Genomic DNA, 27,494 nt, shown 5'->3' with positions numbered 1-27,494 from the left:
TATTCTGTAAACTTCTCAAAATTTTTATTACTTTCAGAAGCAGTATCATTACAAAGTATTAACAATCACAATATGTACTCAAATAAAATGAATGTTAATAAATTTTAATAAATTAACATTCACAGAATAAAAATATTGTTACAAAGAGGCACCCCTTGCTGTAAGATACGTTAAAGAAGTCTTTATTATTACACTGGTTTATGGTTTGGGCCATAAACCCTGCAGGAGACAGTCTCTTCACACAGAATGATAATTCATCCCTTTTAGAGGTGAATAACATCTCTTTAGTAGTGTTGCTAGTAAAAAAAAATGAATCCAAGTTCAAAATATGATGGCAACACACAAAAGTGGCTGATAGTTTTGGTCTTTGTCTGAGAGGTACAGTCTGTAGTTTAACAAAGACTGGCTTTGAATTTTCAGTTCAAAAGCATACTTCTTTCCCAAAAAGATGACTGCCCAACTGATACCATTCCAGAGAGCAGAATCCAAACTACCAACTTGAAAGGGATATGGCTCAATGAAGAAGGAAATAGTAACCGATTTACGTCAAAGATTAGGAAGCAAAATCAGTGTCAGAGTATTTGAAAATCACAAGGAATTTAAAAATTCAATGCTTTGAAAATTTCCCCCTGAGCTATGGATGCTTTTTATATACAGTCTCTAGTAAAATGGATGCATTTAATCAGTTCAAGTTGTACTTATAAATGTTATAATGCTTGGTGTGAAAATAGATGTTATGTCTCAAACAGCAACTACGTTTTGTGGAAATCTTTGGTGGGACGCGATCCTGCAGAAGCCTCTTTATTTCTCTCCTCCTAACATGCCTAGAATTTTCAAGTAATTTTCAGAGGAGAAACCACAAGACCATAATGAAGGACCAGCAGACCATCCTGAAAAGAAAAAAGTGTTTTGCAGTTATTGGAACATGAGTTATGTAAACAATCAAGTCAAAGATGGTTTCTTTTTCATAACCCAATACTAATGTGAAATTCTTTGCCTTAAAGAGAATAAAGGGTCCAAGATAAATATACCTGCTTATTTCACTTACCTCATCACCAAACACTCCTTGTCAATGTGCCTTTTTTATGACTCTCGGGAGATAATTCTGAAACTACTAGGTATCCATAGTTAGCCAAGGTTGTTTATGGCTAGACAGTTCCTCAAAAAAAAAAAAAAAACTAAGAGATATACCTTTCCTTCTTAACAGACTACTTAACAGACCATCCAGGCACTGAGCTTCCCTAAAAAAACACTCAGTCATCATATAGCATCATGGATCTGCTAAGAAATGAAACATTTATACACAGCGATGTCCTCAGTCAGGTGTTGTTGGGCAACTTAACCCTATATTGACTCCAGATACTGTGTTTCTGTTTTTTTATCTGCTTTTTTGAGGTTCTATCTCCTCTCTTGATAGCGGGTCTTCATTCCTTGTGCTCTCACCAAGGCTGCATCCAACAAGCAATCCACCTTTTTAAGGAGCTATTTCTAATTTATGATGAACTAGAATACTAGCTAAAAGGAAGACTCACTGGGGAAGTGCCATGAGCAACTGGCCTACTTTGAGCAACATGGAGAAGTGATGGCATACATGCCCTGCATTTCCAATCCTGCTCTAGCTATTACTCTTTTTCTTCTTTTCTAAGCTTTTCCATGGCTCCACTTCCTCACTTCTCATTCACTACTCAACTCATTGCAATCTGGCCTCTCAGTTCTTGCAACTCCAGAGAAAACACACTGGAATTCTACAAAAAGGTTCACAAATTCGAATGCCCACAAAGGCCAGGAAAGCAACATAAATGAACATGTGAGCCAGGTATGTGAGCCAAAATGGAATACTGAGACCAGTGGTAAACTACAGAGCACATATCTAGCTAAAAGACTTTATTTTTTATTTTCATTTTTTTATGGTAAAAATTTTATTTAATGTTTCAGGAAGCTGAGTGAAAGGTAAATGAGAAATCTTTACACTATTTTTGCAAGTCTGCAATTTCAAGATAAAAGGTTTCCAAATACAAATATAATATTTAAAACATCAAAAAAATTATTTAATTTTCATCTAAAAAATAAAACAGAACTAGTCTTTTTGACATACTGAATAACATCCACTTTAAGACTATGGGATTCAAATCCACAGCCCTAAAATGTCACTTTTTTAAAACAATGTTTATTGGGGTAACATTGGTTAATACAATTAAATAATTTTCAGGTGTACATTACAATTTGACATCTATATATTCTATTGTGTGTTTATCACTCAAAGTCCAGTTTCCTTCGGCTACCATATATTTGATCCCCTTTACCCACTTCACCCTCCTCCTACCCACATATATGTGACCACCTTTACCCCATCTACCTGCCCGCTTCTTCCATACCCCCTACCTTCTGGTCACCACAAGTCCATTGTCCATGTCCATGAGTCTCTGTTTGTCCTGTTCATTTGTTGCTTTTTAGATTTATATCCCACATAAGTGATATCATGTGAATTTCAACTTTTTCTGTCTGGCTTATTTCATGTAGCATGATTATCTCGAGGTCCATCCATGTTGTCGCAAATGGCAGTATTTCATCTCTTCTTATGGCTGAGTAATATTCCATTGCATACATGTACCACACAGCTTCTTTTGCCAATCATCTATCGTAGGACACTTCAGTTGCTTCCATGTCCTGGCCACTGTGAATAATGCTGCTATGAACGTCGGTGTGCAAATATCTTTTTGGATATGGGTTTTCAAGTCTTTGGGGTAAATATCCAGTAGAGGGATTGCGGGATCATATGGTAGATCAATTCTTAGTTTTATGAGGAACCTCCATACAGTTTTCCATAGTGGCTGTACCAATTTGCAGTCCCACCAGCAGTGTATGAGGGTTCCTATTTCTCTTCATCCTCTCCAGCATTTGTTATTATTTGTCTTGTTGATTATAGCTATTTTAGCAGGGGTGAGATGGTATCTCATTGTGGTTTTGATTTGCATTTCCCTAATAGCTAGCGATGTTGAGCATCTTTTCATATATTTGTTGGCCATTTGTATGTCCTCTAGGAAGAAGTGTCTGTTCAGGTGCTCCGCCCATTTTTTGACTAGATCAATTGTTTTTTTTGTTGTTATTGAGTAGTATGAGTTCTTTGTATATTTTGGATATTGGGCCCTTATCGGAGGCTTTGCTTGCAAATATATTTTCCCATTCTGATGGTTGTCTCTTGTTGACGGTTTCTTTTGCAGAGCAGAAGCTTTTTAGTTTGATGTAGTCTCATTCATTTATTTTAGGTTGTACTTCCCTTGCTTCAAATTCATAAAATCCTCTTTAAGTCCAAGGTCCTTGAGTTTAGCTCCTATGTTTTCTTCTATGCACTTTGTTTCAGGGCTTATATTCAGATCCTTAATCCATTTTGAGTTAATTTTGGTGTGTGGTGATAGACAACAGTCTATTTTTCATTCTTTTGCAGGTGGCTTTCCAGTTTTCCCAGCACCATTTATTGAAGAGGCTTTCCTTTCTCCACTGTATGTTTTTGGCTTCTTTGTCAAAAATTCTCTGCCCATATAAATATGGGTTTATTTCTGGATTCTTGCTTCTGTTCCACTGGTCCATGTGTCTATTTTGCTGCCAATACCATGCCATTTGATTACTGTCGCTTTGTAGTATAATTTGAAGTCAGGCAGAGTGATGCCTCCAGCCTCGTTCTCTTTTCTCAGGATGGCTTTGGCAATTCAGGGTCTTTTGTGCTTCCATACATATCTGATGATTTTCTGTTCCATTCCTTTAAAAAATGCTGATGGGATTTTGATGGGGATTGCATTAAATCTGTAGAATGCTTTAGGTAAAATGGTCATTTTAACTACGTTGATTCTTCCAATCCAAGAACATGGAATATCTTTCCATTTCTTTGTATCTTCTTTGACTTCTTTTAATAGAGTCTTATAGTTTTCATTATAGAGGTCCTTCACATGTTTCGTTAAACTTATTCCTAGGAATTTTATTTTTTGTTGCAACTGCAAAAGGAATTATTTTTTCCACTTTTTTTTCCTGACGCTTCATTATTCGAGTATAGGAACGCTACGGATTTTTGAACGTTGATTTTGTATCCAGAGACTTTACTATATTTGCTTATTGTTTCTAGTAGTGTTCTTGTGGAATTTTTAGGGTTTTCTATATAGAGAATCATGTCAACCACAAATAGTGACAGTTTGACTTCTTCATTTCCTATTTGGATGCCTTTTATATCTATCTCTTTTCTGACTGTACTTGCTAGGACCTCCAATGTTATATTGAATAACAATAGCGATAATGGACAGTCTTGCCTTGTTCCTGATCTTAGAGGGAAGGTTTTTAGTTTTTCACCATTAAGTATAATGTTGGCTGAGGGTTTGTCATATATGGCCTTTCTTATGTTAAGGTACTTTCCTTCTGTACCAATTTTGTTAAGTCTTTTGGTCATAAATGGATGCTGTGTCTTGTTGAAGGTTTTTTTCTGTATCTATTGATATGATCATATGATTCTTATTTTTTATTGTGTTTATGTGGTGTATCACGTTAATTGATTTGCATATGTTGAACCATCCTTATGCTCCTGGGATGAAGCCCACTTGATCGTGCTATATAATCTTTTTAATATGTTGCTGTATTCACTTTGCTAGCATCTTATTTAGGATTTTTGCATCTGTGTTCATGAGAGATATTGATTTGTAGTTTTCTTTTTTTGTGTTATCCTTACCAGGTTTTGGTATCAGGGTAATATTGGCCTCATAAAATGAGTTGGGAAGTATTGCCTCTTCTTCAATTTTTTCAAAGAGTTTGAGAATAGATATTAAATCTTCTTTGAATGTTTGCTAGAATTCACTGGCGAAGCCATCTGGTCCTGGACTTTTACTTTTTGGTAGGTTTTTGGTGATTGTTTCAATTTCCATACTGCTGATAGTTCTATTTAGATTTTCCAGATCTTCTTGATTCAGTCTAGGAAGATTGTATTTTTCTAAGTCCATTTCTTCTAGGTTATTAAATTTGGTGTTATATACTTTTTCATAGTATTCTTGTATGATCCTTTGTATTTCTGCGATGCCAGTCGTAATTTCCCCTCTTTCATCCCTGATTTTATTTGTGTCCTTTCTCTTTTTTCTTTAGTGAGTCTAGCCAGGGGTTTGTCAATTTTATTAACCTTCTCAAAGAACCAGCTCTTTGTTGTATTTATTTTTTCTATTTTTTTTTTCAATTTCATTTATTTCTGCTCTAATTTTGATTATTTCCTTCTGCTGACTTAAGGCCTCATTTGTTCTTCCTTTTCTAGTTTTGTATGATGGAGCGTTAGGTTGTTTATTTGAGCTCGTTCTTGTTTTTGGAGATAGGCCTGTAATGATATGAACTTTCCTCTTAGGATCGCTTTTGCAGTGTCCCAAAAGTTTTGATATGTTGTACTATCATTATCATTCATTTCTATGTATCTTTTGCTCTTTTTGTTTCTTCCCTGAACCAGTTATTTTTCAGTAGCATGTTGTTTAATCTCCATGTATTTGTGGTTCCTCCCGATTTCTTTTTGCAGTTGATCTCTAGTTTCAAAGCATTATGATCAGAGAATATGGTTGGTATTATTTCAACCCTCTTATATTTGTAGCTAAGGAATTTAAACTAAAAAATACTTAAAACACAGAATAAGCCAAGTAGTACATAACCCCATATTATGTTTGGCTGTGGACCATCAGATCTGTTCTAATTAGCCTAATCAAAGTAAATGAATTTGCACTATAACATAAATAGAAAGATTGTATTAAAATTTTTACATAAATACAAATTTTTCAGAAATGAAAACATCATTTGCAAACAATATACCGATAAGTAGACATATAAAACAAAGTATAGCTGTTCCAAAATCTCAAAACAACTTCAATATATTTATAAAATCACATTTTATAAAATGAGATACTTATAATGTCTATTATATTTATCTTTTATACTTAGATGTCTCCATTTATGGTGTTTTTAAACTACCAACCAGAGTGAGTCTTCCAAAACATACATCAGATTGGGGCTGGGTGAAAAAGTTGAAGGGATTAAGAAGTACAAACTGGTAGTTATAAAATAGTCATGGGGATGTAAAGTACAGCATAGGGAATATAATCAATGATACTATAATAACTATGTACAGTGCCAGGTGGGTACTAGACTAATTGGGACGAATCACTTTGTAAATTATGTGTCTAATCACTATGCTGTCCACCTGAAACTAATATAAAATAATACTGAATGTCAATTGTTATTGAAAAATAAAAATTAAAAATTAAACTTAAAATGGTATTGGTAAAAACAAAAAACAAAGCCATTATGTCAGATTATGTCATTTCTGTCCTTGGCTCAAATTTCTCCAATCGCATTTCCCACCTAACTCAATTAAAATCCAAAGTTCATACTATGGCCTATAGTCTTACATGGTTTTATTACATCTAGACCTCCGTTCTGCCTATTATCTCTTTAAAAGTTAAAACCAGAGCTACCATATGACCCAAAATATATCAGAGAAATAAAAACATGTCCATACAAAAACTTAGAGATCAATGTTCAAAGCAGCACCATTCATATTAGCCAAAAAGATGTTAACTACCAAAATATCCATCAGTTGATGAATGGTTAAATAAAATGTAGAATATCTATATGTGTGTGTTATATGCTGTTGAGTCAGCTTTAACTCTTGGATACCCTATGAATGAGCGATGCCCACAGTGTCCTGTCTTCAGCAGCCCCACTCAGCTCTGTAGACTCCTGCCTATGGCTTCTTTTATGGAGTCGATGCATTTCATATTTGGTCTTTCTCTTTTCCTGCTGCCTTCTATTTTTCCCAACATTATCTTTTCCAAAGAACCCTGCCTTCTCATGATGTATCCAAAGTAGAACAGCTTCAGTTTGTCATTTTTACCTCCAGTAATGTTTCAGGCTTAATTTCCTTTAGGGCCCACTAGTTTGTCTTCCTGGCAGTCTAGAGTATCTGTAGAGCTTTCCTCCAACACCATATTTCAAATGAATCAATTTTTTTTCCTACCAGCCTTATTCACTGTCCAATTTTCACATCTGTACATAGTAACTGGGAAATAAAGGTGTGGATGATCTTAGCCTTGGTCTCTAATGACACATCTTTGCTCTCAGTGATCTTTCCTAATTCTTCCACTGCTGTCCTGAGTTTCAGCCTTCTCTAGAATACTGAATATCCATATAATGAAATATTCAGCCATGAAAAGGAACAAAGTACTGATACATACTAAAACATGAATGAAGCTTGAGAACATCATGCTAAGTAAAAGAAGCCAGTCACAAAGGACCATATATTGTATGATTCTATTTATATGAAATTTTCTGAACAGATAAATACAAAAATAGAAAGTAGAGTAATGGTTCATAAAGGCTGGAGGATTGGGGTTATCTGGGGAATGAATATTAATGGGTACAGAGTTTCTTTGTGGGGTGATAAAAATGTTCTAAAATTGACTGGGGTGATAGTTTCACAACTCTGTAAATATTCTAAAAACCATTGAATTGTATACTTTAAATGGGTGAATTAATTATACCTCAATAAAGCTATTAAAAAGTAGTAACTCTCTGGGAATAATAATAGTAGTGTTCCAAATTTCAAGAAGAGGTTTGAGTTGAACCGGTATATGTCTTTGTCAAAACTCACGCATTTCATTGTATGTTATTAAAATATACATGTGTGTATGCACATAAGTGTTTGTGTTATCCATTCTGCTTCTTTCAAGGAATTGTATAATCCACACTAAGATAATTCTTACAATATTCTGTATCTTATTTTAAGTAGTTGATCATGGAGCACAGGCAATTTCACCAAAATAAAGAATTACATATCTAATAAATTAAACAAAAATTTGTTTAAACTGAGAGCTGCTCATTAAATCTTTATTAGTACTTTATAAGCTTCTTAGAGCCATATAGTTCTTAAAACAATATATTATTCCAGGTTCAGTGATACATTGGAATATGTGTCATTAAAATTATAGATCCTATCCTGCTTTTTATTTATCCTGACTAAGAGATTTCACATTATATTCTCAATCACATTACAGGCAAATTAAAATATCAAAATAGTTACCATGACTTCTTACCTATTGAGCAAGAAATGGACGTCAATCTCTAAAGCCAAACGAGTATTTACAAATTTTTCTTTAAAAAATGTCTTTGCAGATGTATTCGCTCAGTGGCCTTCGAAGCCCTACCACAGTACTGGACAGAGATAAAAAGAGCAAGGCCCCTAGAGTCAAAGTGCCCTGGCTCACCCACTAACTCACTGTGGGCAAGCTGCATGTCTTTTCTGTACCTTGGTTTCCTTGTCTTTAAAATCGGGGGATAATTAAATAACTATGTTGTACATCTGAAAATAATGTATATTGTATATTAACTATATTTCGATACAATAAAAAATTAAATAAAATGTGTCATAGAATTGAGAAATAAAACAGCTTGTCCATAGAAATGATTTAGAAAAATGCCTAACGCATAGTAAGCATTCAATAAATATTAGCTTTATTATTATTTATTTTTTTACAAACCTTTTATTTATTTACTTTCAATAAGTTTAAATCCCTGAGGGGTACAGCATTTACATGGATTCTGTGTCCAATGGCCTTAGCAGGAAGGTTGCTTTGGAATTTGGCACGAACCATGCCCTTTTCCATGAGCACCAGTCACCTTACCCCAGATTACCCTGGTTTTGTTCAGTTTGCCACCAGGAGTCACTGTGTTGTTCTTTGCCTTGTACACATAAGCACATCTCTTGCCTAGACAGAATTCAGTCTCATCTCAAGCATAAACACCTTCAGTTTTAAGGAGAGCTGTGTGCTCTCTCTGGTTCCGGAGAACCCGCTTACAGCCAGCAAAAATGGCCTTGGCCCATAGTCTTTTAGACATATTTGTCATTTTAGAAGTCCTGTTCCCAGGAGGCCTCCACAGGCTCCAAGAAGGTAGAAAAAGCAGATTTATTATTTATTTATAGTCCAGGTAATTTTAAGAAAATTGTAGAATATTTCTTAAAATTTTATTGACAATATGCAACTTTTTTCTTTCATCAAATAACTTGCCTGCTAGGTACTAAGTATGATAAAATCTAACACCTACCTGCATGGCTGCATCACCTATTGCACGTCGAATTTCCCTTAGAGTTTGATACCGCTCCAACAGGTGATCACCACAGATGATGTCTACCTACAGGCAAATAAAAGTATCAGATGCTTCAAATTTCCATATGAAAAAATTAAGAAAAATCAATATAATTATTTCCAGACTACACTTACTATTTTATTTTAGACTGATTAAACACTCTCAAGAAAGATTTTAGAAATGTTTTACAAAAGTAAATAAAATAAAATGGAAAGAGCATAGCAGGACAACAGCACAATACAACCAATATTCAAAACGATTCCCCTGAATTTCTGAGAACAAGTTAAATCACATTTGATATATTCAGCATAAGAAGGTGCAGAAAAGTACGTTTTTAAACAAATTCCATGATAAAATGATTAAAAGGGTATATGATGCTTAAAAAGGCAATCTTTAGTTATTTGAATAATTCTAAAGAATATCTCATTCTCCAACAATGGAAAGTCTAACACTGACACGATGTACACACTAAGGGAACTGTTTCACGGATGGAACAATCTTAGTCTTTTCAGCCCTTTAGTAATGTCGAAGCTCTAAGATAAGTCTACTTTTATACAAAATGCTCTAGAAAGAATATTGTAATATAGTTATATACTACAATGTAACAAGATTGTAGTATACCTACTTGCTAAGATAGAAAAGCAAATCTTTAATCTCTCACTGAGTGTTCCTTTCCCATTGCCTTTATTTATTTTTATTAATTATTTTTTTTATGGTGACATTGGTTAACGAAATCCAGTAAATTTCAGCTGTATCCCACTGCCTTTAAAATGAGATCAGGTCCTTAATGTCTGATTAATATATATCACTTAATTGTCTCCATCCCCTAACATCCCATTTTAGTTTTTGGCATGAAATTTCTCCTTGTCCTCTAAACCAGAATATCACCTCTGACCCCTATTTCTCCTTTTCCTTTCTTCTCACATGCAATCAATTACCAAGTTCTGTGCTTCTTAGTTCATAATACCTCTTAAGTTCATATCATTCTTTCAACTGCTGCCCCTAGGCTTAAACCACTGAAACCAGCTATTAACCCAATTTCCTACTTTCATATTCCATTTACTCCAAAAATCCTATATACTGCCAACACATTAATTTTCCCAAAACCTTCAGTATAGTTGGAAAAGGATAGTAAAAGCAGTTGCATTTAACTGAGCAGTCACTATGTACATCATGTTATACATTTAATCTTCCCTTTCCTGTGAGCTAGGTATTATAGTTCCCATTTTACAATTAGGAATAGTAAGAGGTGAAGACATTGAACTTTCCTAAGGCATAAAGCTAGTAAGCAGCAAAGTGGAGATCTGAACCCAGGTCTGTCGCTAGGTCTATCTTTCTTCAAAGCCTAAGTGCATATCAAGGGTCAGCAAACTTTTTCTGTAAAGGGCTAGATAATAAATATTTTAGGCTTTGTGGGCCATAGGATTTCTGCCACACCTACTCAATTCTGCTATTGTAGCATGAAAAAAAAAAAAGCCATAGTATGGGTTCCAATAAAACTTTATTTATGAAAACAGATGGCAGTCTAGATTTGGCCATGGGTCATAGTTTGTCAACTCCTGTGCTATCTCATAATGCATAATCTCCAATAAGTAACAACTTTTATGTTTTATACTTACCAGTTTAAAATTGGCAGAACAATACTTGTTGCAAAATGACCTGAAAGCCATGATAGATCTTGCATACAGAACTTAGATCCATGAAAAATTAAAGAATTTGGAAACTATCATTATGTTTTTATTAAGTATTCAGCAATGCAGAGACCAACACTTTTATACCACATGGTATATATTTATGGTTTGTTCACTATAATTTTATTTTTAACTTAATCTTAACCCCAGAGGTTGGCCAGTTACTAACAGTTTCATGTGCATGTTCCTAGATGCTATGTGTGCATGTGGGTTTTTTGTTCGCTTTTATAAAAAAGGGATTATGTCACATATTATTGTTCTACATATTCTTTTATTTAAAAAACAACAAAACCTTAATATGTCATGGACTCTTTTGGAGTACAGTTAACTCTCTCTCTCTTTAAAAGCTACATTATGTTCTATCGTATGAATACATCATAATTTATATATACATTCCCCTTATAAACATTTAGATCGCTTCCCACTTTATACGCTGATTTTTAAAGTTACTTGACTATAAATATTTCATAAATTACTTCATTCAGATTCACATCTCTGAGGATCCCACAAACATGACCCACATATTTGGTAATTTGCTATGATAACTCACAAAATTCAGCATGACTGGAGCTATGATTATAGCAACATAGCAAGAATACATAGCCAGAACAGTAGAGGAAAAAAATGTAGGTGGTGTCTGGAGAAATTCACGCATAGGTTTCCTATGCTCTCCCTCCCAATCCAGGAGATAACACCGAGTACTCCTTTCTCTACCAGCGGAAATGCAGCCAATTGTGCAATGTTTCTGCCCAGGAAAGCCAATCTGAGGCTCAGAGTTTAGGGTTTTTATTGAGACCTGTTTACGTTGTCATTCTCTGCCTAGCAACTACCGAATTCCAGACTCCCAGAAGGTAAGCAGGTGTTCATCACAGATCCATTGTTTGTATAGTCTAGGCACAATGAAATACCTTTATCGGTTAGGGAACTTTTCATATTAATGCAGGAACTTTTTACAAACCAAGTTCCTAGATGCTAGGGAAGGGCCAACCTTCTAAGAAGGCGCTTCCAAAGACAGAACGCTCAAGTCTGTTTTGTTAATTCCTTTCTGCACAATCTTTCTACCCTCTTGCATATCAAGTCTTGCTAGAAAGGATCACTATAATATTTCTGAATTTCAGAGCAGAAATAAGAATGTGAAAGTAGTCTTAAGGAGAGAGGAAAAACTCTTATCTTTTAAAAAACAAGATGATACTAGAACTTCTAAGATAGGAATTTTCACTGAATGAATCACTGGCTCATTCCTCTTTGTTCGTACATACTTTTATCTGATAGAAAGTTCTTTTCTTCTTTTGCAAATTCATATTCATTTTTCAAATCCATTCTTTCACCTCTTCAAAGTTAAATCATTCACTCTGTGCTCTTGCTGCACTTATCATATCCTATTGTTATTTAGTTGTTGCTTGTGTATCTTTCCCAATACAACTGAATCCCCTGATGGAGTGAATTTTCTGCCTCATCTTTGATGAGTCTAAGGCCAAGTACATAGATGCTCAATTTAGTATCAACAGAAAATAAATGATTGGTAGGGATACACCATATGATACATTAGAGTTTCGTTAAAAAATGATTTGGAAACAATAGTAGGGTTAGGGCCACATACTAAATAAATAATTTTTAAAAATCTGTGTTTTAAGATGGAATTATGGTAGGATTAACAAAATCTAATATCACAGCTTTTATATAAAGACTTTTATGTGGTGACAGAAAGAAATCTAACATTGGGAAGTAAACATAGTGTAAATGCCTTATTGTTAAAGTGTACAGCTGAAACATTGGGTTTCGTTAAGCAATGTCACCATAAAAAAAAAATTTTGTTTTAAATTTAAAAAATAAAACCTCTGAGACTAAAAAAAAAGAATTCTGAGTGATCAGTCTTATGTATATTTAAAATCTCATTTCATAAAAGCAAAATAAGCTCTGAAGATCAAACAATGTGCAAAAGAACACAACACAAGAGTAACAATAAAACAAAATACAGTAAGACATCAATGAATTCAAAATTCCACTAAATCAACCAGGGTAATCCAGAGGCACTGAGGTCTCTATTGAAAGAAATTTATTCAGATAATTATTGATTTCTTATTTTGAATTAAATCTTTTAAGAACACATGGAATGACCTATATTTTTTATCTTTCGGAAATGTCTTCTCTTCCTTTTTAATTTTGATTCTCCATAAATAACTTTAAAGGTAGTTCATCATTAGCTAACAGTCTCCAGTAATCATCCATTCCTGCAGGTAAATAACCATATATGAAGGTCACATATTGTAAACAAAGCACACATTTCCCACCTGGGACTAACTTGTTTAAAGGTTAGTACAGCAGGCTCAAGTGACTGGGTTCACCAAGAATTTTATTTTGATTAATGGTTAACTAGCTCAATGTTTTGCTCACACTAGAAGTAACTCTTTTTACTATCACTTGGATTTAAAAGGTTTAACAATTTTAGACACAAATTAATAGGTCTGCATATTTGATAATTCTCTGTTCCATTATATTTACATTTTGGTGAAATAGTCATTTATGAATGTTACCAGCTATATAGTACCTAAATAGGAAAGAAATATTTACCTGGAGAGCCAAGGGCTGATAAAGAAAATTAAAGGTTGAAACAAATTTTTTATCATTTTATTTCAAAATGCTAAAAGCTCTGATTTCTATGATGTGAGGAAAAAATAAACCCACATTTTTACACAATAAAACCAATTTAGAGTTTTGACAACTAAATTTCTTCAAACAGCAAACGCGAAATTTATAAATGGTAATTGTGTTCTGATTCATATTTAGCCACAGAGGATGTAATCTATATCCTAGAGAAAGCCCTCCTGGGTGCTACTTTAGTTATTCTATACAATCGGGTACAAATCTTGTGACTTCTGCTTTTAGAACTAATAGACTGCTATGGGATCACTCACAATTCTTTGTCCAGGAGTCTCTAGACAGCTATCTATGTCTAACCAAAAGACTAAGAACCACCTCAAATATGCTATAGCTACTAGGTGATAGATAAGTCATTTCTAGTTTTCAGATGCTATGAGATATAGCCAGCATTATGTAAGCTCAGTAAGAGAAGTCATATTTCATTGGATTTAATGTATATTTAATATATATCCAGTACCAGCAAATATATACAGGTAAACTAAAAACATCAGTAAAATTTCAGCCAGCTTTAAAATATATATCAACTAATAAACAGCAGATAGCTATTTTATATAAAAATTATTCTATGAAATTTTACACATAAACGAATAACAAAAATTCCCTTTAAATTTGACTAATGAAAAATCAAAACTATGTAAATGTGCATTTTCACTGGCCCACATTACTAGAATTACAAGTATATTCACACTTTATGTTAAAAAATACACGAGGACTGAAGTTTTCATCTTACAACAAGAAAATATTATATAGCTAGAATGGGAGATCTTTTTCAAATCTTAAAAAACTAATAGGGTTCTATAGTATATATCTCACTTATCTAGGTGTCTTTAGCTACCTTGTTATACTCAAGCATTTGATAAATGCAAAGATACCCTCTGAAGAGAAGTGGATGATGATAAGTAATCTTTTGCTCTATTATGAAAAAGGAACAGCTGGAACAGAGGCTCTAGAAGCTCTTTAATAGTTCTTATATCCTTAGCTTTTCTCTGACACCAATAGATGGTCATAAATGGCAGTGAGAAACAGTAAAATCAAATGTGATTAAAGTTGAGGTGGGAACCACTGTGTACCAATATCAGTTAGCCTTTACAATATCTACCATATAAGACAAAAGCTACTGCATGAAATCCTAGAGATGATTCTTTCTTGACTATACCAAAGGTAATCTCACAACGTCACCTGTCCTTTTACACACATATACTCTACCTGACAAGCTGGATCAAGATCCATTTTCCTTCTGAGGAATTTTTCTACATGCCCAATAGTTGCTTCTCCTGAAACTCGGACAAATTTCTTTTCCAATGGCTAAATAAATAAACAAACAAATAATTTTCAGATTAAATATACATTAAATGTATAAACCTTAAAGCAAATTTTATAGCTGATTTAATACTTATAAAAAATTGCTATAAATTTTGAGTTAATTTACCTATCAAAGAAAAAAATGTTTCTGCTTAGCTTCCCTTCTCTGAAAAGTAACAATTTTTATAAGAAAGGTTTACTGGTTTATTTTAATACCTCATCAAAAATGAAAACAGTAAAATTAAAATTTATTGACAGAGAGGGAATACCCAAGATCAAGTGTCTAAAACAAGCTGGTTTCTTTAACAAAAAACTGCAAAGGGAAAAAAAGTAAAAGACAGAGAAGGAACTGCTAGACTAAAAAAATACGTAAGGGCTATAAATAAGAGATATATCAACCAACTGCAATGTGTGGATCTTATTTGGATCCTGATTTAAACGAATCTATAAAACAATTTTCAAGAGACAATCTAGGAAATTAAAATGGTATATGGATATTTGATTAAGGTATTACTGTTAATTTAAAAAATTATAGTATCATCATTATGTTTGTAAAAAGTTCTTATCTTTTGTAAACGAACTGAATTATTTACTGATATAGTCTGGGATTTGCTTTAAAATTATATGGGAGAAGTGGTGAAAGCACAGATGAAATGAGATGAGTTTATAATTATTTAAGTTTAGTGACGTGTACATGGCTGTTCATTTTACTATTCTACCTACTTTTGGATGAGTTTGAAAATTTCCATAATAAAGGCAAATTTTCTTTTTTAAGTGGAAAAAAAAAAGATTAACATCTAGATATAGATGGCTGGAATATGATCCAATGGTCTGAGGTGACAGGTAGAGAGACCAGAGTTTTAAAGTAGAAACTAAAGCTTACTTAGGTACTCAGAGGCATTTTTAAGGATACTGTCTAATGCAAATGAAAAGATGAAGTAATCAAAACTAAAAGAATATCTTTCAGGAAAACCTGAACCATGTTTTTCTAGCACTAGCAGAGAGGGAGCCTAGCATGGCTATGAAGAGGATCGAGGAAGGTGAGGCACATGTTTGTTCCATGTAACAGCACTCAGGTTTCTCACCTGTAGTTTGGTTTCTTAAGACCTTTCCTGACAATAGATCTATCCCTTATTACCACAGTGTAGTAGATAGCATAGGTGTTAAGTGCAGACCTGGTTCTGTCGTTTTTATAGTTCCTAGTCTTTGGCCAAGATGCTGAATCTTTCTACATCTCTATGACCTCATTTGTGAAAGAGAGATAATGATAGCACCTACATCATAGAATTACCACAAAAAAAGTGATATGATCTATGTAAATAAGTATTATCAATTCCTGGCACACAGTAAGCACTTAAGAGTTATTGCTGCTGTATTGTGATCATTTTGCTCTTTAAGTGAAGGAATTTAACTCTTACAGAGGGCCCAGTTGTCACCTAGTTGTTACAGAGGATACTGATATAATTGATACAGAGGATACTAGACAAAAATGGAAAAGTTTCACTTTCTTTTAATGCAGGTATAGGAATCATCTCACAAAGCTAAGGCAGTCTCAAAAAGGAGATACAGGTGCCCCAGGGTGAGTTCCCAAGAAGGTAACTCATTGTAGGTGGCACTGCCTGACTGGCATAAGAATCTAATTAGATGCCTTGAGAAGCTGTTCTTCTGAATCATCTATATAGATGCCTGCCTGCCTGGCAACCAGTGCATTTCTGAAGTTCAATTTCCTAAGCTTACCATCTCAATAGCAGGCTTCAGGTATACCAGCAGAGGGACAGTTCAATTTCTTTTATTTCTAATTCCAGGAAAGTACTTTACTCCAACTTAGCTAACATTACCACTACTGTGATTTTTAGATCACTCAGAATAAAATTATGAGATCTGCCAATATCTGAAAGAAAAAACATTGGTCTTGGCTTTCGAAGCTAGGGTTCTCATGTGGTACCTTAGCCCTTATACGCCAGGCTCACAAGGATTTTCTTTCCCATATAAATCAGATCCAGCTTTTTTAGAAGACAGCTTGTTTTGTTTAAGACTTCAAAACTAGTTCTCAACTAATAGCCTCCTACCATCTGCAAATAAACAGTTCTCAACTAATAGCCTCCTACCATCTGCAAATAAACAGTTCTCAACTAATAGCCTCCTACCATCTGCAAATAAACAAGGGAAAAAAATTCCACAGAAGGATGATACTTCTTCAAAATTAAACACAGCAATTTTATCTGCCATTTATAACACAATCGGTCAATTTGATCAATTAAAACAATAAAGTAGTTGAAAAGCTGTGTAGGGAGAGTTAAAAGAGGTTCAGTTATTTTCTGGCTTTAGATAATGCATACCACTAAAAATGTCTTTTAAAAAAATGATATCAATTCAATTATACTTTACCTTGAAAATCCTACCACTGTCAACTGAAAAGGCCTAGAAACAGTTACCAACTCAGTAGCAAGGTGAACCCTAGCAAACAGACTGTAATTTTGAAATAACACCAAAAGGAACTAGGATGCCTTGAAAAAATGACTGATTCCGTGTTTGGGGCAAGAGATGTACAAGGTGAGCATGGAACATCTTGTCATTTTAGATAGCAAGGAAGCTATCACAAACTATAATATCTATGATAGGACAATTTGAACATCAATAAGGATAACAGCCAAAATTAATTTAAACCATACATGTTTAAATCCACGAGTTCATATTAAAGTAAAAATGAAAACAACAATACCTAATTGGTCATGACTAGAGTATGCTAATGAATCAATTCATTATTTTGAACTTGGTAAGGGAATCAAGTATTTATCCTGCCTTTCTTATATTAACTGTGCAACTGGCTAACTAAATAAATGAAGGAAGTTTGTCTTTATAGGAGTATTTCAACTAATAAAAGGAATGACAGCATAAATTTAAATCTAGGGGTATCATTAGATTCACACTTATTTTGGCAAGAATACTTCATATTCATAGGTGGTACTGTCATCATTTTTTTGATGTATGACATCAGAATTACATAAATATTCTAGGTGCACATGTACTTTTGTGAAAGCAATAGGCAAATATTTCAATTTAATTTCTAGTTCTTTCTTCAAGAGATTTTAATACTGTTGGCTTGTCTAGCTACTACAGGTCACTAGACAGATGGTTTCAGAGAATTCTAGGAGCATGACACTGCACTTGTCCAATATAGAAACTTACATGCCACTTTGCTACCCACCACACTACTATGAAAGAACTTTCCTAAAGTTAATCACGTTAAGTTTGATATTTTACAATTTAAAAGTTCAAAGTTACCAAACTTAACACTGCATTCCCTCTATCACACTGATGATCTCTGGGAAACATTTATGATATACTTTGTCCAGAGAATATCCATCTATTCTTATGCTTTAATTCACATCTCTAGGCCACTGTAGTAACAAAACAGTATACTCAACCAGGTATGACTCAAATTTTAGTATAGACTTTGATGAAATCACTGAAACTCTAAACAAATCAAAGTCACCTATTTTCTTGTATATTTATAAATCCCAACTATAAGGCCTGATTTACACTTTTAAAGGTTACCTTTTCTTGAATAACTCATACTGTAGGAGCAACACTGTACAAAGGCACCTGTGATACTGGAGACTTTAAGACAACTTTGAACATAAGTATGTTACAAAGGAGTTCATTCTTACCTCTACAAGTTCAGTAAATGATTGAAGTAACAAGTTAGGGCAGGTTAACTTGAGCCAAAAATGTTACATGCAAATAAAATTTTAAGCTCATGTTTTACTATAAAAGCCAACTATGCAAAAAATGCTTTGAATAATTTTTTATCACCAAATTAACATAGCATTTAGCTTTAGACTCTTAAAAGTTACTCATTTATTTTTCCTTAGACCATTGTTCTGAATAAATCCTTACTTAACTCTTTTCTCATAAATCTATTATGAGTGTATTATTAAATGTACTTCACATTTCAACTTTTATTTATAAAACATTATTTATTGTAATTTAAGATAATCTACATACGATTGCTAATCTCTTAAATTTTTGTGCTATAGGGTCCCCTTGTGAATAAAAAATAAAAGTAAAAATACCTTAAAATGTCCTGTGCCTTCATTAGCACTGAAAAATGAAAGCAAAATTAATCAATAAAATATTTTAAACTGTATGTTTAATCATATAACACAGAAAAATAACATGAATATAAATACTCGAGAAACATCAATTTAATTTTAAAACAAATGCTGTTGTCACTTCTGCCACCTAGTGGTAAGGCAAAGGCAGTTGAATCCAGTATTTTATACTACTTGGTAAACTTCCAGGAGTTAAAAGTATATTCTTAATATTTAGATTTGCACACATGTAGCATTCTAACATTTCCAAGCTTAAGGTAAAACTTCTTTTTGCTTTTTATTCTATCATAATATTTTTTTCTCTATATTAACCTTTATAAGATAGATTTCTTACAAGAGGCCACTATAATATTTCCCGTTGTTTTACTTGTAAAGCATAATTACCTGGCATGATTTACTCAGTTTGCCTTTGCAGATTTCTTGATTAAATCAATACTTTTGTGCCATGAGGTGACAAGGGGCACTAACTTTTGTTGAGCATTTACTATATATCAGGCATCATACTAGGTCTTCATATATTACGCATGTTTTTCATTTAATCCTCACCATAGCCCTACAAATCAGCTATCAGTATCCCCATTCTACAGAGGACAGGTAAGCTCAGGGAAGTTTAATAACTTGCTTAAGGTCACAGAGATAGTAAGTGACAAAGCTGGAATTCAAACTCAGGTGTATCTAGCATCAAAGCCCACATTCTTTCTTCCCTACCATGTTGTGAAGAATAGGTGTGATCAAATATAATAAATACATTCTTATAATACAAATATAATAAATACATTAAAATGTTATATAAGTGTATTTATATATTAACATAAATATATATTACATATAAAAATAAATCTAAGATAACATAATTGTAGCATTTATGAAATAAAGCATCCTATTCATTACGAGAATTATCTCTATAGAATCCATGATGTATGGGCATCTGGCTTCTGCTTGAACACCGAAAGAGATAGAGCTTTTTACCTGACAAGTCAATCCATTTCATTTATGAGCAACTTTGTTAGAAATCACTTGCTTAAACTGAAACAGATGTTTCTTCCTGTAACTTAAACCTATTGGTCTTAGTTTTGCTTTTTGGTACTCTTGTGAATTAGTGGTAATCTTTCTTTTATGTGATAACCCTCTAAAAATATGAAGTTAACTTATAATTGCTTTCTCTTTTTCAGACTATATGTTTTTGTTCCTTCTACTACCACATATGACATTGTTTTCAAACCTTTTACTATTCTGGTTACACTTCAGTTTACCAACGTCTCTCTTTTTTTTCCCCTTTTTTATTTACTTTAGGCCTACAGCACCTGGTATTCCCAGGTGGTCTCCCATCCAAGTACTAACCAGGCCCGACCTTGCCTAGTTCCGAGGTTAGACGAGATCAGGCGCGTCCAGGGTACCATAGCCATAGACCCAGCACCTCTCTTAAATGTAGTGCCCAGAGCTGAATATAATACTCTAGTCGGACTAACATAGCATACAGGGAGATAAAACCTACCTGTTTACTAAACACCACCAAGTTTAAGACTGCATCAAATTTTTGCCATATCACACTTTTCTCATGTGAGTCCATTTTATTTCCTAAGTAGATACTATACATATTATAGCACTATGGACTACTTTAACCTTTGTTTTTGAATGACCCTGTATTACTACAATACTCATACTGATAATAGATTAGACATGTTAGAAATACCATAAGTTGATTCTTACAACAATCCTGTGAGTTGCTATTATAATCCCCAATCTAGAAATATGGAAACTGATGATCGGAAAAGTTAAGTTACCTCCCAAGGGTTACATACTTTTACTTAGACTCTTCAAAGACTATTCTCTTTCTGTACACACTATGCTGCTTGTCTGAAGTTATTTCTTTTTATAGTTGTCTATTTTAAACACAGGAATGAAGAACAAAAAAGAGAAGTATGAGACTATCTTTAGATCACAAAACATGCATACCCTATTCACGGCAGAAATCTAATTTCATATTCCAGTGGTTGAAAAATCACTGTCTACCAGCTGAACCTACTTCAGGTTTTTTTTTTTTTTTTTTTTTTTGCTTCTCCAATTCAATCAGGGTCACAAGCTGGACCACTTATCCTCTGACCTGAAAAAGCTTCCTAGGGGTTACCCTCAGTAGCCTGACTTTTGTGGAAACACAAAAGCTTTTCCATGTAGTAAAAACATGGGGATTTAATTCTGGAGACTGGAGACTTCAAAAGGACTCTTTGCAGCTGGAAGCTCTCTTTCAAAAGGACTCCCTGTAGCACTGGAAGCTTTCTTCACTTTAACCACTTGAAAACAGATAAAGGACTATAATATGAGGTAGACAGACTACCCATCATAATGATCAAGGTTCAATTCTCTTATTTTACAGATAGGGAGCTGAAGCTGTGAGAAGTTAAAACTAAAAGTTCCATGAAGGCAAGGGTCATAGATAACTTACTCAAACTATAGTCCCAGCAGCTAATAGAGTGCTGTGCCGGTATGTGGCAGGACCTTAATTAACATCTTATGAATAACCAAAAAGCAATTCATCTAAGTTTACAAAGCTAAATAACAGAGGAGCTAGGACTCACATCTAGATCTCCTTATTCCAAGTGAGGGCTCTTTTTCTTTTTTTCTTTCCCCTTCTTTAACTCCCCTCTGCCCTCACTTCCACCCCTGACCTGCAGATGTTGCCCTCTCCCCTTAAGAAGTGGATCTGTGAAGGTGGGGCGTCTCCTCCCGCACACTCATGGTGTGCAACCAGGGCCTGGTATAGCTGGGGTATGGTCTGTGGCTCCACCTGGGGTGTGAACCCAGAACCTTCTGCATGTAAAGCAGACAGACGTGCTAACCACTATGCAGGGCTTTTTCTACAGCAAGGAAGGTGTTAATATTGTAACAACTCTAGTAAGAGGTAATGACTGCCTTGAACACTGAGGTCAAGTCTCCTTCTGTAGGAAAGGCTGCCATAATTAACTATTGATTTCTTCTGTGGGGAAGGGAAGAGATAATGGTGGCACACCCATCACATATTTACCATCTTTGCATTCCTGCCTCTTTTCAAAAGTGCATTCCTGCTACTTTTCAAAAAAAAAGTATAAAAATACTGATTGTCAATTCCTACCGTACATTAGTGGAAAAAATTACATTTCCCAAAAGTAATTTTTTAGAAATATAAAAACCTCTTAATTTCCAAATTTTAATTAACTAGACTTATTACAAATCAAATTACATGGTAAAAATTCGAATACAATGAAAAGTAAAACTTTTTCCCATCCTAGACTCACACTCCAGTGCCCTTATCTAGAGGCAACTGTCATCAACATTTTATTTGTCCTTTCAGGAATGTTCAGTTCATGTTAAAAAAAAAAAAACATGTATATGCACATATTTCCCACTACCCTCTTTTTATAAAAACATAATGGGCACGAGCTATATATTCCCTTCTGAATCTTGCTTTTTTCACTTCAGACATTTTGTAGATTCTTCCATGTTCACACATATTCATGTGCTATATATTATTATTTAACCGGTTCCCTTTTGGACATTTAGGTTGAAACACATTCTTTAATAACTGAAATTGCTGGTTTAAAGTTTGGTATATATGGTTTCTTCTCATTCCTCCAAAGAGATCTTTATTTCATTATCATCAACCACTACTACATGGGCTTTGTGGAGAAATAAGAAAGGTTTCTTCCTTCTCAGGAGTCCTTGATTTCAGTTGAGAACACAGAATGAATACGTAAATTAGATAAAGATAACATAGCACAAGCTAGATATTAAATAAATAATACAGGCAACCTGGAGTTATAAAGAAGGACTGGATGAGAAGTAAAATAGTCATCAGTGACATAAAATGGAAAATCTAGATTTTTCTAAGAAAAGCATTTTAGTTTACAGTTTGATAAAGCGCCAACTTTGTGAATGATAGTCTGTTTAACAATGTTGCAGTATAATGGAGTATACCATATGCTCCAGTGTTTGAAAGAAGCCATCTGTATGAATTAGAAAGATGTCCAACTACTTTGGAAAACAATTTGCCAAAACCAAGTTAAGTTGAAGACGAACATATCCTAAGACTCAATAAACCTACATATACTCTATAGAACTATCTCATACATATACAAGGATATATGTACAAAAATATTTAAAGCAACATTATTTATAATAGCAAAATAAAAGGAAACAATTTAAATGTTCAACAGTATAGGAAAAAAAAAATTGTGTCATATTTTAAGGGAATACCAGGCAATGATGAAATGAATAAAATAGAGCTACACATTTCAACATGGATAACTCACACAATGCTAAGTGAAAAAAAACAAGTTGGAAAAGACAGTATGATACCATTTAAAGTTATTAAATGGGCAAAAATGATTCTACATATTGCTTAGGAATAGATACACTAGTGGTAAACATATAAAAATGCATGAGAATGATAATCTTTACTTTTAGGAGTGTGGTTATTAAGCTCTAAGGGAAGGAAGAGTGAACATGAAGAGGTAGCCAAGTGGCTTCTGCCATATCAGCATAGTTTATTTCTTAAGTTAGATGATGAAGATACAAGTGGTTTTGTACTGATCTTCAGACCTTTTTCTAAGTCTTAAATATTTCATAAGTAATTTTTTAAAAGATATCAAAAAATTTAATTTTGAGTTCGGGATAATTTCATAACAGTTGGGACTGTAAACATTATTTTAAGGTTAAGAGGTTGAGAGATTTAGGATACTCACCCAATGAACTCTAGCAATAAAGACATATCAAGTTCAGGCGGAATCCGAAACACTGATTCTAAGACTTTCTTAGATCTTCCTTTGCTTGAAGGGACTGGCTGTGGAACAGCTGTTTGATAACCAAAGAAAAAAGTTGAGTTAGAAAAAAAATTTCATAAATTGAAATCTTTGAAAAATAATCAGATATTATGACTGTGTCAATATTAAAAGATTGTAAAGCACTCAATCTCCTTTAATAACATTAGCTAATCTGTCACAGCCAGCGAAATTTGAGGCAAGCCTGGAGACCACTTCACAAGGCAGGCCTGTATCTGGTTTATCAGGACCACAGAGAGAGCTCATCATACAGCAACAACAGCTGTAGATAACCCTTAACCAGTATTATGCGCCATCTCATTTAATCCTTGTTATAATCCCATGACAGGTACTACTGCTATTTTTTTTTTTTAACGGTAAAGAAACTGAGATTATAGTTTAGTAAGATCAGGCAATTTGCCTAAAGTCACCCATGTAGTAAATGGAAGAACCAGGATTTAAACCCAAATCTATCTAACTTCCATACTGTGACATTCCCATCATCATAAAAACTAATGTTTGAGCAGTTACTATGTTCCAGGCACTGTTTCAAGTGCTTTGTATTACTCAACATATCCTTACAGCAATTTTATAAAGTGTTATCATTATCCCTACTTTATAGATGAGGAAACTGAGACATGGAAGTAATTTGCCAGAGTCATACTGCTAGCAAAGGTGTAGAGCTAGTATCAAATTCAGACAATCTAGCTCCAGGGCCTGTACTCTTTCTTATAAATAATTAAATTGAATTACAGTCCATTATTACCTTCAAAATCTCTCTTTTATCATAAAATAACCAGCTATCACCAAAAAAACTTCAAAGGGAATTTTGTTAGTATTCTTTAATCTATAAGTACATTATGATACACACCCAAACTTACCAGGTTTAGGTACTTCTAGACCTCTTTCTTTATAGAAATCATGCATTTGCTTTTTTTCTCCTAAAAAATGATAAAACACAGACTAAATTACACTTAAAATGTAAGTAGTAGAGATTCTGAGATTTACAACTATGTAATAAAATAAACTTACTTTCCTCTAGATTGATCACTAATTTGTACACTATGTCTTGTAACTGTCGGTCCAACCTAATAAAAGGAAAGGATGGAAAACACCTCAGAGTTCAGAACAATGCATTTTGGTACAGAGTGATTAATGCTCTTTTTAAGTACTGTTTTCTCTTGGGAGTGGATATCTCTTTTCTCAGAGGTGAATTACTTTTAGGTAGCACTCCTGGTTTTCACCATGAGAACCTAAGTAATTATATGTAATCATAACTAATCAGAGACTCTTGAATGATTGCTAAATTATTCCATATATGCTGTTCTTATTCCCTTGCTAAAAATATGAGCTTAAGGGCAGATACTACATTTTAAACTTCTGTGTATCATCTGCAAAGCACTCTTCTATGAAGGTAGTAAAAACATTAACAGTCTTTGCTGAATAAATGAAAGCAATCCATTTTTAGTATTTTTCTCCCCTCAGGAAACAGCATGAACTGAAAATCTGATAAACCACAATGACAAATAAGCTTTTCTAAAGAGGCCAGTTTTTCAGGTATTACTTTCAGAAAATAGAATTCTAAACATACTGAAAATGACAAGCCTAAACTGGCTTCATTAACTTGAATGATAGAATTAAAATCCTCAGGAATAAAACCCCCTGTGCCTTTTTTTTTTTAAGTCTCCAGCAGCTATCACAGTGCCTGGTACACAGTAAGTACTCTATATGTATTTCTGTAAAGATTATGTAGTTCCTTCTCTTCTAATTTTGAGATAGATCAAGAATTTATTCCTCAAAACACAACTTCGAGCTTTCAGAAAAAATATACTTTAAATACTAATATATTCCTCTTACCTTATATTGTAAAGAGGTTGTGTCTGATGTACCACTATGTTGCATTTTGGACATCTGTTGCTATAGTAAAAATGTCTTACAATGCAGCTTTTACAAACTGTTGAAAGAGAATGTTTAAAATAGAATGTTTTTGAGACATTTCAAAAATTTAATCTATTATTCGGAAATGTGAACTATATGCTTACATGTATGAAGACATTCTGTAATAGTAGTTGCATCTATTAAGTAACCTTTGCAAATGGAACACAAGATGTATTGGGTCAGCTCAGAGAGGTTAATCAGGCGCTGCAAATGCAATAAAAATAGTTTTAAAACACAAGTCCTTGTCTTCTCAAAATTTCAAGCCATAATCCAAAAATTTCATTATAAACAATATGTAACTTACTTTGCAACATGAAAACATGTTACCGTGCCTCCAACTCTTCAAAATACCGCTGAAAGTTACAGTAACACAAAATAAACCAGTGTTTCAAAAACATCATTCTTTTGGATATACTGTATATTGCCACATGAGGGCACTTTATGAATTACTTACGAAATGGGCAAACTTTCCAGATATTGGGGCTTAAGTTTAATATATTAATTCTAACTGGCTAGGTGTATGAAGTATGCACCACCACATTAAAAAAAAAAAATCTTCCCAATTAAAAGACTGACTAGGTGGGGAAGGGTTTACCATCCTCTCGACACCTTGTAGAAATAGGCTGTTTCTCCTGTTCAACTGTAAGCTCCTGGAAGGCAGGAGCACGGTACCCTTGGTGTCTACCCGCCTGGCACATAGTTGTTTCAATAATTATTCAATGAATGAGAGAGTCAGACCCGGAGAAGCTAAGTGATCTGCAGGAACCTCACAAAATGAGTCCACAAGGAATCGGGGCGGGACAGCAGGCCAGTCTGCGCGCCACATGCCTAGGCAGGAAAGGTAGCGAGGTGTGGAGGTCGACCCAAGTGCCAAGGGCTGCAGCGGCGAACTGGGGGCTGCCGCGGCTGAGGCGGGACAGATAGTCCCGGAGGCCGCTCAGGCCCGGCGTGGTCCAGCACGGGTAATAAATACCTCTTCCTCCTCTTCTGATTCCGGCCGGCCCCCCTCCAGCCTCAGCGAGAAGTGGCTCATCTCCTCCTCCTCTTCCTCCTCCTCCTCTTCTTCCAGCTCCTCATCCTCCTCCAACTCCTCGTCCTCATCCTCGAAGCGGCCCCTCAGGCGGCCCAGGCTGCGCTCCGGCTCCAGCTCAGGGGGCCGGGAACGCGAGCAGCCGGGAGCCCCCGCCTCGGGCAAAGGCGGCGGACCCTCCTCACCCACCGCGGGCGCAGGGGTGAGGGCAGGCGGGGAGACGGGGGGCGGGGGTGGCATGGCTGCGGCTCCCTCCGTCTTCGCAGCGCCCGCATTAACCATCGTCACCACCGGGACCCCCTCCATGCCGAGGTCAAAAACGAGGCGAGGAGAGGCGAGGAGAGGCGAGGCGAGACCAGGCGACTGGATAGCGCGGGAGTTCCGCCAGCCTGCCTACGCTACCAGTGCGCAGGCGCGGGAGACCTGCGGGGCCCGCTGGGAAATGTGGTTTGCTGAGCCTCTCCTAAGTCGGGATGTCAGCGGAGCCGCTCAGGTACACAGAGCGGACTTGCGGGCCGCATCTTAGGGAAATCTCACCCAATTTTTCCTTTGAAAGGTTGACTTTCTCTTCATTGCCTTTGAAATTGGTACCATTTCAGGCAGCAGTATTCTGTCTGTATCGATTGATGCGCAGAGCACTTAAATAGGCGCTATCATGATGTTGCATTAGAAATAATGATTTCAATTTGAGTATCAATTATGCGTTTCTTCCAGCCGAGATTATTTCCATTAGGAAGTATGAAGGTTAAGTTTATTTATTCGGAGGAATTAAATCTTCTATTACCACGAGATGGAAATTTAACCACCATTCGAA

At 34.8% G+C, this 27,494-nt stretch overlaps 1 protein-coding gene and 2 pseudogenes across 1 annotated transcript; all 3 read right to left on the bottom strand.

The window, feature by feature from the left end:
- Positions 1-27,072, bottom strand: PCGF6 (polycomb group ring finger 6). Its single transcript, XM_011363807.2, has 10 exons — positions 26,624-27,072; positions 25,755-25,854; positions 25,570-25,666; positions 24,745-24,800; positions 24,594-24,653; positions 23,638-23,746; positions 18,881-18,908; positions 14,709-14,807; positions 9,109-9,195; positions 1-890 (listed from the first exon to the last, which is right to left on the bottom strand). The coding sequence occupies exons 1-10, from the start codon at positions 26,984-26,986 to the stop codon at positions 834-836; spliced, it is 1,056 nt and encodes a 351-aa protein (XP_011362109.1). The 5' UTR covers positions 26,987-27,072; the 3' UTR covers positions 1-833.
- On the bottom strand, positions 8,519-9,102 carry LOC105294539 (annotated as a pseudogene).
- On the bottom strand, positions 20,212-20,329 carry LOC111742262 (annotated as a pseudogene).
- Positions 27,073-27,494: the final 422 nt, after the last annotated feature.

This window comes from Pteropus vampyrus, unplaced genomic scaffold, assembly GCF_000151845.1.
Source record: "Pteropus vampyrus isolate Shadow unplaced genomic scaffold, Pvam_2.0 Scaffold89, whole genome shotgun sequence".
Taxonomy (NCBI): Eukaryota; Metazoa; Chordata; class Mammalia; order Chiroptera; family Pteropodidae; genus Pteropus; species Pteropus vampyrus.
Note: the sequence above shows the minus strand (reverse complement) of the source record. Positions and strands in the feature narration are given on the sequence as shown.

Excerpts from the sequence above, each read along its gene's own strand:
- PCGF6 (XM_011363807.2), bottom strand. The coding sequence starts at position 26,986 with ATGGAGGGGGTCCCGGTGGTGACGATGGTTAATGCGGGCGCTGCGAAG. Across the intron at positions 25,855-26,623 it reads AATCAGAAGAGGAGGAAGAG|CGCCTGATTAACCTCTCTGA; the intron begins GTATTTATTACC and ends TTGCATTTGCAG. Across the intron at positions 24,654-24,744 it reads AGTGATCAATCTAGAGGAAA|GAGAAAAAAAGCAAATGCAT; the intron begins GTAAGTTTATTT and ends ATCATTTTTTAG.